The 19,052-nt window shown below is 38.4% G+C and overlaps 1 protein-coding gene across 1 annotated transcript in view; it reads right to left on the reverse strand.

Moving 5' to 3' along the window:
- NUDCD1 (NudC domain containing 1) overlaps positions 1-9,554 on the reverse strand; it is a 42,298-nt gene extending 32,744 nt beyond the window's left edge. The window contains exons 1-2 of the mRNA XM_009705718.1: positions 9,405-9,554; positions 285-470 (exon numbers count right to left, since the gene is read on the reverse strand). Of these exons, the coding sequence (XP_009704020.1) occupies positions 285-470; positions 9,405-9,548 (330 nt within the window). The 5' untranslated portion in view covers positions 9,549-9,554. The remainder of the gene's footprint in view (positions 1-284; positions 471-9,404) is intronic.
- Positions 9,555-19,052: the final 9,498 nt, after the last annotated feature.

Genomic DNA, 19,052 nt, shown 5'->3' on the forward strand with positions numbered 1-19,052 from the left:
ATGTTTTTTAGAAAAAGGTCAGCTAGACAAGCACTTAGCCACCTATTTAGAAACACTTACTTAAATTCTTCAATCAAAAGGCTGTTTCCCTTTCAAACACTTGAATTTTAGATATTTTGTGCATAAAGAAATCATTAGCCATACACAATCCTGTATCAGTGATACAGTTATGATTTAAAGCTTAATTCTTCACATGCAATTCCCGTAAGAAATGCAAGAATAGGAATTATTTGATGTACAGAGTAGATGTACAATTCTTCAATTTATGTTATTACACAACTTACCTCCCACTTTTCAGATGCACTATTTCCACGCTTGCCTGATTTAATTAAATACAGTCTTCCTGTACCATCAGAAAGGGTAACCCATGTGGAAGATGAGAAGTGTATTGAGGCACAAAGGCGATTATCATAAGCTGTCAAGTCTGTCGGTAGCCTGAAAATCTCTCTTGGTTTTTGGAGAGCAGTGTCCTATAAGGAAACAGTCACACACTAAGACTTTATGAAGTATTTATCAATTTCAGTAAGTATTACAGACAAATTAAGAACAACAAATCTCAGCAGCAATTCACTAGTCCCTTTGTGCAGTTGAGCACACTTGGAAAAAAGTGGGTAGCAAGCATCATTCCCACATATGTGGAAAAGGTGGTAGAATTTCATCATTGAGTTGGTTTCTATCTACTGAAAACATGAGTATTCTACAACTGATATTTCAGCACTCAATTTTTTTTCCTTCCATTTCACAGGACTAATTAATTTTGCATTAAAAAAGGTTTTTCACTTCTTTTCCCCTAGCATTCCCATATAATTAATCACTTACCTCAAATAATTCTAGTCCCAGAAAAAATGTGGAGACTTTAAAAGAAATGAAATCCACAGAATTGTACTCAAACTAGTTCATAAAAACTCACTTCTAAATTAAAAAGAATTTTAGCTTATTGTCTTACACAACTGGTATATTCAAGCTGATATATAATTTCTCAGCTTTCCTAGGGTGGTCATTTTATTCAGTAAGTTAGAGAAGTAACAACTGTGATTAGCTAGCAAAGATAACCTGTACTAGTTCATATTGTATTTGCAAATAACTTTTCCATCACGTTATGATTATACTATGCATCAGGAAAATTTAATTAGCATACTATATCAGTGGCACACTGCACTCTTACTTTTTAAGCGAAACTACATGCATGGTTAGTTTTTGAACATGAATAAACAGAGACACTATAGTGAACAAAGTGTACAGATGATCTAATTTTCCATGAACATAAACATATGGATTTTTAAAAAATGATACATATCACTAAATTAAAAAAAGAAAAATCCAGTATTTCCTGCTGTATAAACTTTATATAAATCAGCCTGATTGCATAACAGTGCAAAATGAACGCTATATTACCAATTTAATCTCTATTTCTAGTAATCGTTTTCAGAACCCCTGCTTTAGTTGTGTTGCTTTCTTCATTTCCTGCTAATTCTAACAGAAGAAACTGCTTTCGTGCTGTAAATTGGATTTCCAACCGTTGTCATTAAGTACAAAGGCGTGACTTCTAGGATATCTTTTAGGAATTATTCTTTATCTTGTGCCTTTGTTCTCACATACAGCCCTTTCTTTGCTAAACAAGGCTTTGTAACTCCTTGCTCATTATTCGGCTTGCAGAATGCCAGCAATGCCGCTGCCTGCTTAGGACTGCGATTCACCTCCCTTTTGTGAGTTCAAGTAATCTCCGAATATCCAAGAGGATTTGAAAAGAACTTGGCATCAGAGTTTTAAAAAAAACCAAAACAGTCAGGACACGCTTTATCAGCAATACAGCTTGATCAACTACTTACAAAGTAGATCAGGCTGCAGTATTAAGAGTACAAACAATATATTCTTAGTGAAAAACACAAGATGCAGACTGGAGATTCAGCAACATCACAGTCACATCTCTATATATAACCTTTAAATAATTGAAACAGAACTGCTTGAAAATAGAATTGCTTGAAGTTTTTCAACTGAACTAAGTAGCTGCTAAATAAAATGGGCTGGCAGTCTGTCATAAGTGGAGTCCCCCATGGACTGATATCAGGCTCTATCCTGTTCAACATCCTCGTAAATTACCTGAATGATGGGATTGAAAGCACCCTCACTACATTTGCTGATGACACTAAACTAAGTGATGAGGTAAACATGTCATAAGGGAAAGCCACCTTGCACAGAGACCCAGGTAGCCTAGAAGAGTGATGGTAGCAAGAACACTGTAAAGATAAAGACAAGCACAAGGTTCTGCACCTGTGACAACATAGTCAAAGAGCCCAGTACAGTCAAAGACCTGTGTGGCTGGGGAGCAACCTTCCTAAAAGCCACCCGGGAATCCAAGCGGACAACAAGCTGAATATGAGTCAGCAGCACAATGCTGCAGCAACAAAGCCAAATCGGATCCTGGGCTTCATCTGCAGGAGCATTACCAGCAGAGAGGGAGATGTGATCATCCCATTCTACTCAGTGCTTGTCAGGCCACACCTGGACATAGGCCACTGTATCCATTCTTGTCCCTACCACTGAAAAAAGACATGGACAGACTCGAAAGGGTCCAAAGGAAGACCATGAAGACAAAGGGCTGGAGAACCTGCACTATGGGAGAAGACTGAAGGAGTTAGGTCTTGTCTCCCTGAAGAAGACTCAGGGGGCACCTCATCACAGTACTGTAGTACTTAAAGGGCAGCTACAAAGAGCTCTCTTCACAGGAGGTCACACAGAGAAGGCAAGGGACCACAGGTAAAAGTTATACCAGGAGAGGATTCATCTCCACATAAGAGAATTTTTTTACAGTGACAGCAATCAATGCCTGGAACAACCTCCCCAGGGCCATGGCAGAGTCCCCATCACTGGAGGTTTTCAAGATGCAACTGGACTGGGTGCTAGATAATCTCATCTAGGCTCCTTTTCCCATGAAAGGTTGGACCTTTTAAGGTCCCTTCCAACCTGGGCTGTTCTATGATTCTAAAACAAATGGTGGACACTAACAATATAGTTAAAAAAAATATATATATTCACCACCTTGTCCCTTATACTGATTCATAGACTTCAGGATCTGATCTGAGGTCACCAAAAAGTTCTTCCAGTAATAACACCAAAAACCCAATTCTTGTTGTTTCCGTTCTGTATCTTAAAAAAAACATTTATCATGAAGTTATGGTCCTTTCCCCTCATCTCACAGACTGTTTTATATCTATATCTATCTCATAAATGAAACAAAATTAGATACAAGTTTCACAGATATTTTGCAGGCTAGTGTACTTACATACATTTGAACAAATAAACAGTCATCTCTGGAAAAAAGGTGCCTCACTGGCCTTTACAGATCAACCTTTCCTTTTTTAAACCCAACCTATCTTCTTAATCCAACAACAAATAGACTACGTTGAGAACATAACTAATGGTCATAGAGCTAATTAAACTATTTTCAGTTTTATTTTACTAGACTCTTTTCCAGTCAGTTGATCTACAACTACTGTAGAAGCTCCATCAATCAGAAAACTCTGCTTAACAATAAGGAAACTCTTTCCTTGTACTAAAAATCAGCATTACTGTCATTAAAATGAAAAGATATTTAAGTAGAAATATATTTTTAAAAATAGAAAACCAGAATTTGAAAGAAAAACATTATAGGGACAGTTTTGAAGACATTTACAAGTATATAAAAGGAAGCACAAACAAACAGATGCATATTTTTGTATTGAAAACCTGGGGGGGCAGGGAACAAGTATTTATCTATGCTGTGCCACACAAAATGCACTCTCTTACTATAGTGAGCATGAGATTAAGAAATAGCAGTGAAAAACTATCATATTAAAACAGTGTCCCATTACAGGCCCTGAAATTTCAGCCACAATTATAAAATTTTCTAAGCCACTCCTGTCCCTCTATTTTCACTCAAGCAATGGATAGCTTGGGGGGGGGGAAATCTCCTATATACATATCTACTTCCAGTAAAAGAAACTCACTCATTCTGATCTATAAAATAAGGTTGTCAAAAATATACATACAAAGTACCATCTTTAAAAGAGTTCTTTGCACTTGTGCAAGTATATGCAATATAGAAAGAGCACACTTGTGCATGCAAAGCATGCCATGCCCTCATTTATTGAGAATCCTGTATTTGAGGGATTTAAAATCCTTCCTATTTTCCAGATGTTATTAAAATCAGATATGCATTTAAAACATTTTCAAAGGTAAGCGAGAGAAATTGGATTTAGCTAAGTATCACTTTAATAAGCAACAGCAAAAAAGACCAGATGACAAACAGATAGCTTGCTTGCCTTTTGGGCCTACTTGAATTCGTATTACAGATTACTGTGTACTACAAAAAAGCACAAGGGCTATTATGAAACCTGCAATGGAAGAGATGCAAATTTGATTTTTAATTATTGGAAGCATTCAGGGTCACTTTGTAGATTCCGTTGTATCACTATGCCCCTTGAAATATTCCACTAATTTATAACACATTCAGGAGGGGAGAATGAAAGAATTAAAAAAAAAAAAAAAAAAAAATCAAACCCAAAAACCAAAACCAAACCCACAACCCAAACAAACCAAACAAAAATCCCACAAACACTAGATACAAAAAATTTTTGCTTCCTCATCTTTTACTTAATTTTAAAGTTTCACTGAAATGCAGTGTTTTCTACAATAAAAGTGTTCCATTGTAACTAGCAATGACTACTGTGCCGGGGTGGGGGGAGGGTGGGGGCGGAAATAATCAAAATCCCATGCATTTTATCATGGAAAGAAGCAACATCATCCCTGTTAACAGGGATTTACAGGGCTATACTGTGTAACATTACAGAAGACAACACTTTTGTCAGCCTTCAAGTGAATCTTAACAGTAAGCTTCAAATAGTTTTGGATGTAATCTAAAAAAAAAAAAAAAAAATAAAAATCAATTATCAACCATTTAATCTTCTAAAGCTCACATCATATTTATAAGCACTGAGCATGAATGTCAAGACTCAATATATTTCCTGAAAAAAGTGAAAAATAATCTTCAGTACACATTACAAAGCCTCCCTCTCAATAGGCAGGAAAGGAAATGCTCTTATTCACCACCTGTCTGTTCACTAATTTATCAGAACACTCTCTAATCTCAGTTTGACAATGAAAAGCATGGACTTAACTTGAAACTGAAACAAAACCTGCCCTCAAAACCCTGCTGTGTCAGATTTGCTTTTTGACTTACGGTTTCTCCGCTCCTCAGCTGGTTAACCACGGTTAATAGTAACTCCTTACTTCAAAAGCATGTAGGGATGCTGATATATTATACTCATGTATTATACTAGCAAGAACTGGCTAAAACAACTATAGACGTTTTAACAGATGTCAGGTTCACTCACTGTAATTAGGTTTAAATGACAGCAACACAGTTTCCTTAAGAAAAAAACTAGATGAAGCTTCTTGTCAGACAGAGTTCTTCATCTTTCTTCAATTTTCTACAAAGATTCTTCTTTTGTTTAACTATTTTTTACTCCCAAGTCTCTCTATTTTCCACTGGCCTCTAATACTAGCTCTGCCCACTACTATACTTCTTGACATCATATTCTGCTTCCTTTTGGTCTCTGTCGTTCTGTTTGTCTGTTCCAGATTTCATCTGGGTGCCTTCACTATTAGAACAGCCTCTTACCTTTTAGCAGCTCCTTTGCCTCACCTGCCTATGACACTAACCCTGCTTTTGAGCCTTTTAAACAGCCCAGGTTTCAAATTTGTGTAGAAATTCTAAGCAGATACTTCCTCCACAGGCAAAGTCAGGCAGATCAAGCCAGAATGTACTCTAGTTGCTCAGGATAAGGAGTTAGTGTGCAGGTACAAGACACAAAATGTAAAATGAAAGCTTAAAAATTCCATCTACTGTTCCTGACTCTCCCACGCCAGGCTCCATTTAAGTAAGTGTGCCTTAGCTTACATAGTTATGTAGTGAAATTTTACTTAGGTTCTTTGGCATGACTGTAAGATTTAAAGTGACATGCCTGTGAGGTTTAAATTTTTTAAGTTGTATTAAGAAATTGTACTGTTGCAAAGTCAGAAACAGTTTGTCATACTGTAAAAACAAGTAATATTTCATAAGAGATTTAAAATAAGAATAAATTTTCCAAGGAAAATACAGGGAATGAGAAAAGACAAAACATACCAAAAGAGAAAGGAAAAAATAAAAACTATAAGTTATATGGCAATTTCCACAAAGTAGCCATTACAAATACAAAACTTTGTTTTAATGAAAAATCAAAATACTTAGGCATTTGACACATCTCTAACTGAACAAAAATGTCCACACCCAGCATTCTGAATAATAAAGGGCCAAGTATTTAAAACAATATAGAAGTCTAAAAGATTTTGTTGTTCTTCGCTTTATCTGCTTCGTTATTCTGACTTGTTTCAAACAGAATTCCCACGTTGTTTCTGGTGCCGCTAACAGTTGCTCTGAATTTAAGTTAACTGAAAGTTATGGAAACAGCATTCCACAGCTAACTCTTACTGGAATTCAGAAAGATGAAAATAACCCATTAAGGGTTTTAATTAAGTGTGAGAAGAGTTACTGTTGCCACAATTTCTCAATTCCATTACTTGAATATAAAAAGAAACAGAGTCATCTTTACGAGAGCTGAAGGTCAAGAAATCTAGTCCAAGTACTTATCCGCTGAAGGAGAACACTTTTAATATTTTTCAGCTATATTCCTTTATTACAAACTTCAAGCAATTAAAAAAGTAGAATCAGACGCAAAAAAACCCACAACAATCAAAAAAACTCAGCTCAGTAATCCTGTCACTACACTACTCATTGGGTCTTTAAAACAAAGTATTGATGCTGGTTTATTGACTGAAAGAAGTCCAATAAATGTAATAGAAGAATGTTAAAGCTTTTATTGAGTATTTCCAGCCAAGTTAGGGTAACAACTTTCTCAACCTGGTATAAAAAACACACCTGAATACTCATTCATCGACTCAGAAGATCTGCTCATGTTGATCACTTTTTCAGTTATGTTTGATTTTGAGCAAGTGGCAAAGTATATTTTTTGCCTTCACAGATGATATCTTTTTAAACAGCCAAGTTGCAGGGATAATTTGTGATTTATGGATAACTAACATACTGCCATATTAGAATGAAAGTTGCAACTGAAATAGTAAGCAGAACTAGAAAAAAATATGTGTTAAAAAGCCTATGTGTTCTTTCACTTTGGATTTAGGATAAGCATGTTAACCTCTTCCACCTTCTGTTTTAAAGATGACTGACATCAATTGTAATTGTGGCCATTGTTAACTTGTAAGCTATACTTGGCTGAAAACAGTATTATTTGTAATATACATTTGACTAAAATATATACGTCCAGGCACATTTGTAATGAGACACCTTGTCGATGTTTCTGAATACACATTCCTTTATACATATGCAAACATCTTTCATTTGCAAAACAGCACTGTTTTGTGTGTTAGGTCACAAGATGGCAGCTATTTATTTCATAGTCTGGTGGAACTGAAACTCATGACAAGATATTAAATAAGTGCCATTTTCTTGAAGATTCCAACTTCCATCAGTCCTAAGGAAGAATATTATTTCAATTTACTGCACATAATAATGCAAATTACTGCCTGTTACAAAATTTTCCCTACTTTATCTGCTAAGAAAGAAATTTACACACTTTAGTGCCCTTCTAACAAAGGAATGTATTGGGTGTCTGTACTGTGCTGGCAGTGGGGAGCTGCAGGGGTGGCCTTTGCGAGGAGAGGACAGCACTGCCCGGTACTGGGCACAACCACTGCCAGCTGTCTCCAATGGACCCACCACAGGGCTCAGCCGAGGCTGTCAGCCAACACGGTGATGCGGAGCAGAGGTTTGTTTGTGCCTGCAGTCCTTGGAGAAGATCATGGGGAAGTAAGCTGTCCCCCGCCGCCCATGGAAGACCACAGTGGGGCCACTGCAGTCCGTGGAAAGCCGATGCCGGAGAAAGCTCTAGGTAGGAGCTTTGTGTGACTTTGTTTTTCATCATCCTACTCTAGTTTCAAGTGGCAATAAATTAAATTAATTTCCCCAAAGTCGAGTCTGTTTTGCCCATGATGGTAACTGGTAAGCAATCTTCCTGTTTGTATTTCAATCCACAAGCTTTTCTGTCTTCTTTTCTCCCCATCTTGTTGAAGATGGGGAGTGAGAGAGCATCTGGGTGGGCGTGTGGTAGCCAGCCAAGGTTAACCACCCACAAGGAAAAAAACACAAAAAATGAGATTGTGACAAGCCACTGTTCACAGAAGGCTTTCCCTAAGAAGCTTCTTTCTTTTAGATGTTCCTACTGGGAATCCAGATGATCTCAAAAGATTTGGAAGAAATCCCAGAAGATTATTCTCTCTCAGCAAGAGTCTGCCAAAGGCTCCAACTGCTTCTACGTTCTATGAAAAGTAAAGGAACTATTTTGCAGCTTCAGTTCTCAAGCCTACCATCCTCTGGAAACCTGTATTTCCTGAAAAATCTAGAACTAAAGTTTCAGGATTTTTTCCTCAGCTTAGCCCTGGCCTAGTAATTTCCACCCCCAGAACCTTACACAGAGCAAGCCACACCTTCTCAAAAAACAACAATAAAAAAACCCCCAAATCACACATCGCTCTGTGTCTTCTTTTGTCCCACAGGGTTACAAGTCAAATTCCTTGGTAGTATCACAATGGATATTTTCCTTTCCACACAGTTTTTCATTCCTTAATGACCAAGCTCTACAATTGCATATACCAGAAACACGGTGTCCATAGAACTATGTCCTTTCTCCTCCAGAGTGAAGAATAGTTTTGTAATGGAAACTAGTTCATTCATGTATTAAAATGCTTCAAAAGAAATAGAAAGTTTGACTAATCAAGAACATCAGTATAAAAGCAGAGAACTGTCATGTTTTTCAGACTTGGCCTAGCTTGCTTACACTCTATTTCAAGTTTGCCCAGGGCCACCAGCATCTTTTTGCCTCCAACAAGTGATGCTCAGATTAAGTTATTAGTTCATAAAGGCTTGCCTTTCTAATGCATACAGGTTCTTTCTCTCCTTATATCTATAATGACTGGATTTTCAAATTAGCAACAGACGAAAATCAAGTAACATACAGGAAAACAGCTAGCACCCAGAAAAGAAATTCTTTTCTTCAGCTTGTCACCATGTCTGTCTTCTCTAGAATGGATGCAGATGCAACAATATTGCAATACTATTAATGAAAATATTTTGGAAACCTCACTTAAAATCCTTTCATCCTTCCTGGTGAACTGCATTTTTGTCAATCTACCCGTCTCCCTGGCAATAGCTTCCCCCAGTTTTTGCATTCAGACCCACTTGCCATATTTTCTACCCCATCTGCCCCATATCTTTTCAAATTCAGTAATTTTTTAAAAAAGTTTATTCTTACCAGAGTCACTGACAGATTCATAACCCTTCCAAGTTGATCAACATAGTAGACATTATCCTGGTACCAGGAATCAAGGTGAAGATAATTATACATGCCAAAAGCACGCATGTGGTCAAGGGTATACTGATCATCGCGAAGTTTCATTTCGGCTACAGCTGGGGACAAAAAAAAAAAAAAAAGACGACTGTTTTAACAATTATTTATGTAATAATTTTAAGTTCAAATTAATAATTTAAAAATAATTCTTCCATCCTTAGTCCATAGGTCTGGTTTATTTGAAGAAAAACACATTATGTACACATAGTTTAAAATTTCACCATAAATTTGGAAAGCAGGTCATCCACACTGAAGATCACTGCAGTCATCCACTGTCATTACGGAATAATTATTACCATTTATAGTGGCTTGTTGTGGCGGGTTGACCCTGGCTGGATGCCAGGTACCCACCAAATCCACTCTATCACTCCTCTCCTCAGCTGGACAGGGGAGAGAAAATATAACGAAAGGCTCGTGGGTTGAGACAAGGACAGGGAGAGATCACTCAACAATTACCATCATGAGCAAAACAGGCTGACTTGATATGGGGAAGTTAGCTTAATTTCTTGCCAATCAAAATCAGAGCAGGATAATGAGAAACAAAATCAAATCTTAAAACACCTTCCCCCCATCCCTCTCTTCCTCCCAGGCTCAGCTTCACTCCCCATTTTCTCTGCCTCCTCTCCCAGAGTGGCACAGCGGGACAGGGAATGGGAGCTGCAGTCAGTCCATCACCCGCTGTCTCTGCCGCTCCTTCCTCCTCAGGGGGAGGACTCCTCACACTCTGCCCCTGCTCCAGCCTGGGGTCCCTCCCACAGCAGATAGTTCTCCACAGACTTCTCCAACACGAGTCCTTCCCACGGGCTGCAGTTCTTCACAAACTGCTCCAGCGTGGGTCCCTTCCCTGGCGTGCAGCCCTTCAGCCACAGACTGCTCCAGCATGGGTCCTCCACAGGGTCACAAGTCCTGCCAGCAAACCTGCTCCAGCCTGGGCTCATCTCTCCATGGGGCCACAGGTCCTGCCAGAAGCCTGCTCCAGCACAGGCTTCCCACGGGGTCCCAGCCTCCTTTGGGCATCCCCCTGCTCCGGCATGGGGGCCTCCCTGGGCTGCAGGTGGGGATCTGCTTCAGCGTGGGCCTCCATGGGCTGCTGTGGCACACACAACCGGCCTCACCATGGGCTGACGGGGAATCTCTGTTCAGGCGCCTCAGCACCTCCTCCCCTCCTGCTGCACTGACCTTGGTGTCTTCAGGGTTGTTCCTCTCGCATATTCTCACTCCTCTTTCCGCTGCTGTTGTTCTTGTACAGCAACCTTTCCCCTTCTTAACTCCGTTAACCCAGAGGCGCTACCCCCATCACTGATGGGCTCAGCCTTGGCCAGCGGCGGGTCTGGCTTGGAGCCATCTGGCACTGGCTCCATTGGACACAGGGGAAGCTTCTAGCAGCTTCTCACAGAAGCCACCCCTGTAGCCCCCCTCCACTACCAAAACCTTGGCACACAAACCCAATACACCTATACTGTCTCTTCCCAACATATGTTGAGATCCAGTTTGTCAATAATCCCCACAAGATGAGATACACATGCAATGACTATGTAAAACCTACTTTTAAGTCTGCTTGGGATGAATACGAATCACTCCTGATACGTACATGGTATTACAGTAGGGGAAAATAATTCTGCTCTATGGTAACTCCAACAAAACAACAGCCAAAAGAAAGACCCCGTTTAACGACATAGATTTCATAGCTTTAAATTCTGATCCAAGCTATCAACACTTGCAAGGCAAAAGATTAAAACAGTACAAAGCAGAATTAGTACACGGTCATTACAAAAAACCTATGTTCCTAGCATCCCCACTGAGGTTGAATCTTGATAAATATCCAAGATACCATCAAAATTTCAGATTAAGCTTTTTCTAACTGAAAGAGTCTGCAAAGAATGGCTGTTCACTATAATGGTACCTTCTTCAAGGCAAGATGCATGCTACCTACAGTCATTCACTTGAGTAAGATTTTTCCAAATAGAAAACCTCTCGTCAGCTACCAGTAATCAGAACTGGAGTAATCTTTCTAAGACTAACCAAGTTTTTATTTAAACTAGCTCTTTCTTCCTACTCCGTATCTATACAGAGATGAAGCAGCTGTAGTCCTAACATCTCAAAATACAGAAAATCCTCAAGTTTCAAAGGCATTAGCAGAGGTCTAATCCATCCTTCTGCAAATAGTTTCAGACAGACTGGGACTCCAGTTCACTCTCCAGTACAGTCATCCCAAGTTCCTTAGTTTCCCTGCAGGAAGTTTATCTCGAACTTCACACAAGCAAAATCCTTTAAAAAGTTGTAAGTAAACTCTGTCAGCCCACGATGATTAGCCTTCAAACCCAGAGTACGGGGAAAGCACCTCAAGGCTAATCCTTCTCATAGCAAGAGTTATTTTAGTTCCTACTTTTTCAGCTTCTACTTTCTTCTCTTTTCTGCTCAGAAACAGAGCAAAGCTATTTCAAGTATTTCTCTTCCATCCACCACCGTAACAGGGACCACTCACAACCCTATGCAGCAGTCCTCATCTTAGATTTCTTACAGTCTCCTTTAGCATCTGCCTAAAACCTACTGAAGAAGTTGTTTATTCTACCGTCAGAATACCAATTACTGCAAACAGCAGTTCATTTTGCAGTGCAATCAGTGCCACTGCATAGCTATCGCAATACCATCGATCAGTCACTAGATGGCTCAGAACTGACCCCATGAGAGATACTGGCTATTAACATAAAAGTATCTATAGGAAACTATGCAAGATTATACTGTCGGATTAATAAAAAAATCCAGGCATTCTATACAAAATGCTTGCAAAATGACAGTATAATTAGCAATTAGTCTCCTAATCACTGTTGATATTTGCAAACCAACAGCATTAATTCCACCCAGCTTAAATCATTATTCATATTCACCACACAGAAGGGATTTGCATACCTCTGCAGTTAATAAATTACTATTCCCCAAGCCATGGCCCTGCAAAAAACTTAGAATACCAACAAAGGAGTGAGAAGAAAATACACCTGTCATAATGGGAAAGACTGCTACCCGTTTCAGTTTCTACTTTAACTAATTAGAATATTTTACAGTAAATTACACTGTAAAAGAAATTTAGAAGGATGTGTTGTGAAAACACATTTTAAAGCTGTTTGTACAATCAAGCTTTATCACAGAGGTATTTTCCCGAACACGACAAGAGATGATGTGAATATTCTGTAAACAATTAAAGTCAAAACCAAATATAATCCAGGATAATTATTTTCAGTGAAACCAAGATATTAAACAGAACTGGTCCCAATATTGTGCCCTGGGGAACATCACTTGTGACTGGTCGCCAACTGGATTTACCTCCATTCACCACCACTCTTTGGGCCTGGCCACCCAGCCAGTTTTTTACCCAGTGAAGAGTGCACCCATCCAAGCCACGAGTAGCTGGTTTCTCCAGAAGAATGTTGTGGGAAATGGTGTCAAAGTCTTTACTAAAGTCTAGGTAGACAACACCCACAGCCTTTCCCTCATCCACTAAGTGGGTCACCTTGTCATAGAAGGAGATCAGGTTAGTCAAGCAGGACCTCCCTGTCATAAACCCACACTGACTGGGCCTGATCACCTAGTTGTCCTGTACGTGCTGCATGATGGCACTCAGGATGATCTGCTTCATAACGTTCCCCAGCACCAAGGTCAGACTGACAGGCCTGTAGTTCCCTCGGTCCTCCTTCCGGCCCTTTTTCTAGATGGGCATCACATTTGCTAACCTCCAGTCAACTAAGTGTCATGAAACACTTCAAATAAGGTTATCAACTGCTTGCAGAATGTATCTCATATACATAGCTCTCTGCCAAGAAGAATTAATTAGAGAAATTATTTCAATCCCTGATTAATTGAAACCCATTCTGTGATCAAGTGAAATCTGTGCACAAATGTTATCTGCTATCATATACCATGTGCTCAGATAGTTTACAGCAGATTTTACACTAGATGAAGTTAATTTCTCCCTTTCTACAGCCTTCCAGGTTCACGTTTTCTTGATGGTCCTTGGAAAAATGAGGAGAAGTCCAACAGAGCTGAGTGTAAAATAATGAATGATAAAAGACAGAAGAAATGAAGACTTTTAGTAAAGTAAATTGAGAAAGAGACATGTTAATATAAAGGGAAAAAAAGAAATACTTCAATCAGATCATCACCTTACTCAGTCACATTGTTACATAGTTTTGCGGGTTTTGATTTGGTTGGTTGGTCAGCATTTCTTGTTGTGGTTTGGTTTGCAGGGGTTTTTTTGGTTTTGTTTTGGGGTTTTTATGGTTTGGTGGGTTTTTTTCTTTGTTTGCTTGCTTTTTTTTTTTTTTAAGAGTCAGACTAGTTCACTAGCTTCAGCTTTTTTGGTTCAATTAACAAGCAGCAGTTAATGACAGCTATTCAACAGAATGATACACGGTCTCCTTCAAGTTTCTGATAAATAAATCTGCACTACTAAAACCCAGGAACATTGACTCACACTCTGTCACACCAGAAAAGAGCACAAATATACAGAACGTATAAATTAAAATCTCAGCTTTCACTATTATTTCCCAACAGCCCTAGTTAGATGCAATGTTTCAAACTAGTACAACGAAAACAATGCCACTTTTCTAGAACTATATTTATCTCCAGCTCCATGCTTAAAAAAAGTAATCTAACTCGAAAAAGTTCAAAGATAATTAAGTAAAGATTTTCACTCACATTGCCTTTACTTAAAAACAAAAGCACTAAATACAAAGCAACTCATAAGAATCAAAAGAAGGAGTAAGATGTCCCTAACCTAACTGGATATTATTATTATTATTATTACCCTGCACTGCACAAAAAAATCTCCTCTGAATAAAGAACACTATAAAGTAGAATTGAGGGGAAAAACAAAAAAGTAGAGAAAAAAAGGGTGATAAAGCCCATCCACCCCCCCATTTTTAGATGTTTTACTGAATACATGAAAACAACTTAACAATATCAGAAAATATGTAAAATAATTATATCAACATCAAACTTTGGGGCATGGAATGTTATATGCTTGTATGTCATACTTTGTTTTGCAATGCCACCCAGTGGAAGCAATTTAGTATTTCATATACACTTGCCTACTAGTGGAAGAGACTACATTAATTTATTTTCTAGTATCAGCATTCAAAGATCCTTCTAACCCTGTGTTAATTCTCTTTTAATATTAACAAATATGTTTCTATTTTTAATGGCAGCATCAACTCATTGCTGTTGTTGAGTAAAAGTACAAGGCTTGTTTATTCTACTGCAGTAAGTATGTTAATAGGCTAAACATAAAAATTCACTGTTTAATAAACACACAGCTTGCTAAAAACAAGCACAGGCTGACAGATACCATGTAATGAAGTATTTTTGCCTGATCAACTTACTTACACATGTGTGAAAAATAAATGGGATCTATCATGCGCTAAATCGAACAAATACATCGAAGAAGATCAAAAAACGAGCAAGGCATTTGTGAAAGTATCACTATAGTAATGCCTTGATTTATAAGTTGACTTGTGCCAGCTGCAAAGATCATCTTCTTTAACAACAGTTCCAAGGAAGAACTTGCCTCTACTCTACCCTTTTCTTTCTCAAGAAATTAAAAGTATAACACAGGAACAGGTACACATGTCTGAGACCTAAAGCTAGATTTATGAACAACAGCTGTAAATGTCTGAAAAAGCCAGGGCTCACAGTTTCTTAGTATTTCCCATACATTAAAGGCTTTTTTCTGTATTTAACTTTTCAAATGGAAATGGAAAATGCAAATGGAATTCTCTAGAAACATTTGAAACGTATCAGTGCTTTTGGCCCCATAAAAAGGCACAAACGCATGTTTTCCATGCAGCATTACTAATGGGCAACTGCTTTTCACTGAAGTACAGACCTTCTAGGCTAAACAGACTGCAAATACAGCAGTCATTTATTAACACCATTTTTAAAAAAAGTGATAAAAAGCCATAAATGCACGTGACTAAGGGAATGCATTTTCTGAGTATTCTCCTGGCTTGCAATAGGAGCTCCATGTTTGAGTGAATGTTTACTGTGCCTTTCAGCAGTTATTGTATTGGAAAGCATACACTACATCATACGTATAATGGCTCTGCCAAACATACAAGATAGAGAGGAAAGGCATGAGGGATATCCACATTTGAATAAATTCTAAGCCTCTGGGGGCAAAAAAAAAAGGAATGAAGTTACATCTGACTAGTGAAAGTCAAGAGTAAGGTTCTCATTCCTTTAAAAATATCGTGCATCTTAGTTAGACGTGCTTCTTGGTGGAGACAAGGATTTGCCCCACAGTCACTGCTCTGGGCTCTGCTGAGATCAGATCAGGGCAGAAGAGGTGACTGTAAACAAGAAAAACCCAAAGGATCAGTGATCTAAAAGAAAGGCATTACAAAGCACAATGCAAAGGAACCATTTTAAAATAAGTTATGGAAATAAACTAAGGAAAATAAAAATAGACGAAATTTAGGACAAAGAGTTGGGAATTAAAGGTATAACAGCACAGGACTCATTACCAGTTGAAACACCAGGGTGAGAAAAGAGAAATGACTGTGAAAGTTTAGATTAACTAGGACAGGACGGGTAGGAGTAAGGAAGAAATAAAAGAACATGCAAATCAGAGTACTTAAAAGGGAACATAAGATATCAGAACTTCACCATTCTTCTTCACTGTGACCATATATTTAAGAAATTTAGTAGAAAATTCCTGTCTACCACAGATCTAATAAATAAATAAATAAATGTTTTACATTTCTTTCTGCTTCAGCTACAGATCTGACCACAGCAAATTCCTGGCAACCACAGTTTTACAGTGAAAGGCAAATTAGAATTGTATACTAAGTTTTACACAATAGTCAGAAAATAAAGCTCATTGTAGTCCCCACAAGCATGACACCCACCACAAGTTGCCATCCACTTGCTTCAGTAGTAGAAGTGTGCATCAATTCCATGTGTCAATTTTTTTTTGGTCATTTTATTTTATAGCTAGCAGTGAAATTCATAAAAATGGATAAAAATAAAAACATAGGTGAAAATATTGACAAAGTAGATCAATAGTCTCATGCTTAATACGCAACTTTGTAATAACACCGCATAAATATTTCAGCTACAGCTGTGTTAACTCAGTTCTACTTATGAATGAGTACCTATTTCTATTTATTGTCACATATTCCAAGTACTCTAAACGTTATATGTTCTTCTTGCTGCCACGAAATTTGGGATGCCACACAGGCAGGACTCCAAATCCCAGGTGATTTGAGACAAGTACTCCTGAAATAGTTTCCTGGAAAACAAATAAAAAATTCAACAGCCTTTTTACATTAATCTTTCAGATTCTATTACCAGATTTTTGCATACAGTTGTGAATAAAAATCAGAAATTAGTCATGCTGACAGTGTTCCTAAACATTTTACATGTTTTTCAGCCATTGTATTTTACTCACTACCACTCTGAGGAAATAAAAATCAAACTCTTCGCTTAGTGACAAATATTAATTTAGTAACCCATAAACTACCAAGTTCTTCATCACATTCCTGAGACTTTTAATGTGCTCACAAATGTGCTGGAAAGCAGAAGTCCTTGGATGTCTCATCCAGTATTAGTTTCTTCCTCCATGCAGTAATCTAAAAAAGCCATGGCCTACACACCATCCACAGTCTCTGCAACTCAAACTATTATTCCTGTGCAACCTAAGAGTCAAGTTACAGAAGGATGCCCTCAGCCTAACACATATGCAGACCACTGACACTAGGAAATACAAAGTTCAGGTATAGAACATCTCTGTACTTTGAGGAAACTGCCTTTAAGTAAGCATAAGAAAACCAGTAAGGAGAGAAAGCCAGCTGTATGGCCTAAGAGCACGCTGATATATGGACAAACAAAACATCTAGAAGACAGACAGAAGGCCTCATTTGGTTGATATTTCATGTTACTAATTTTAAAAAACAACAAAAAAGCTTTCCACTCTCCAGTGGACCGATCTCTTTCTCTCTATATGTATATCCATACACACACAGAGAACAGAATAAGTGACTTGGTATTAATGATTTAGTAGGACAGCCAAATCAGATTGAAACGAATCAGGGTCTTTGTGCTGCGGGAAGTGGAGAAAGAAAAGAACACAGGCACACATACCAATCTTCTATCACACGAGTTATTGTAACTATTACGTAAAATATCTGAATGGACAAGAACTGACTAGATCCATCTCTTCATTAGCAACTCCATCATTCAAATATTTTAATGAAAGTCTGTGATCCTCATCTATTTAGAACGTGTGCACAATGGACTAGCCAAGAACCATATAGCTTGTTTGACCAGAGGCAGAACATCAAATAAAGTAGAAATCAAGAGACTGTACCTACACCATGCTGTCATCATCTTTGACACAGCTGTAGTACGCTCCTAACACACATACGCTCATTTACATTTGGCCTGTCTTTTGAAAGGTGACACCTAAATCAGTCTTACAGTAAAAATGACAAAATACATAAGAAAAATGTTACTCTCATTAAATTTTCCAGTCCTATCATAGATAGACATACAGTATCACCTCAATCTCACTCACTCGTCCTTCAGTATACAATTCACATACAACTTCCCTCTTACTCCTCACAATTCACCGTGGCAAACATACCTTTCTGATCCACTACTAATACAATTTATTCAACACAAAACTAAAGTAACACATAACAAATAACTCTGTAAACAGGTATATTGTTCAGCAAATATATAGAGGTAGAGATCAGTCTGCCTAAATTGTATATTACTGTCCCAGCTTTATAAAAAAAGGAAACTAATTCACCCACCTTACAAAAGATGTAAATTTCACAAATCAATAAAGGTAGAGTGCTAAGAGATTTCAGGGGGCATGGCCAAGTTTGTAGGCACATACTCAACATGACTTTGTGCTAATGTTTTTCTCAGTAAATTAGCCCATTAATGGATCAGTACCTGAAATGTTAATAATGCTTAGCAGAAAGAGAAGACCATCGAATGCATAGCCAGAAGATCTACCTCTGAACTGTGAGCAGAGTAAGAAAGAAAAACAGCTAATCTACTGAAGACTGTAGTAGATACTAATTTTGCATATATTTCTCTAAATCGCATGTACTCCATCACACTCACATGTACACTACCACTTTGAACTACCTCAGCTGGTCATCTGGTCATACCACCTGCACAAGCCAAGACCAGATTTAGCACACAGATTTCCCTACCCATTTAGAAACTAAATTCAAACTCACAGCAGCCAACAGTTGTAAGGCAGTGATCCGACAACAGCCAGACACATTGGCCCACCATGAAGCCACATGAGGCTGTGGCGGGATAGACGGACGGACGGACGACACCAATGACAACATTGCAGCCAATTATAACAAGAAAAATCGAAATGAAACACTAGGTCTCTTAAACGCCCGCCGTTCAGATAGGCACGCAGGCCTCCCGGTGGGGCGGGCCGGACTTTCCACAGCTCAGGACACGCTTGAACCGAGGGCCGCTGGGCTGCGTCGTGGAGCATCACAAGAGGACAGAGGGAAACGCGGACGGAGC

Source organism: Cariama cristata, unplaced genomic scaffold (assembly GCF_000690535.1).
Source record: "Cariama cristata isolate BGI_N322 unplaced genomic scaffold, ASM69053v1 scaffold6658, whole genome shotgun sequence".
NCBI classification, from domain to species: Eukaryota; Metazoa; Chordata; class Aves; order Cariamiformes; family Cariamidae; genus Cariama; species Cariama cristata.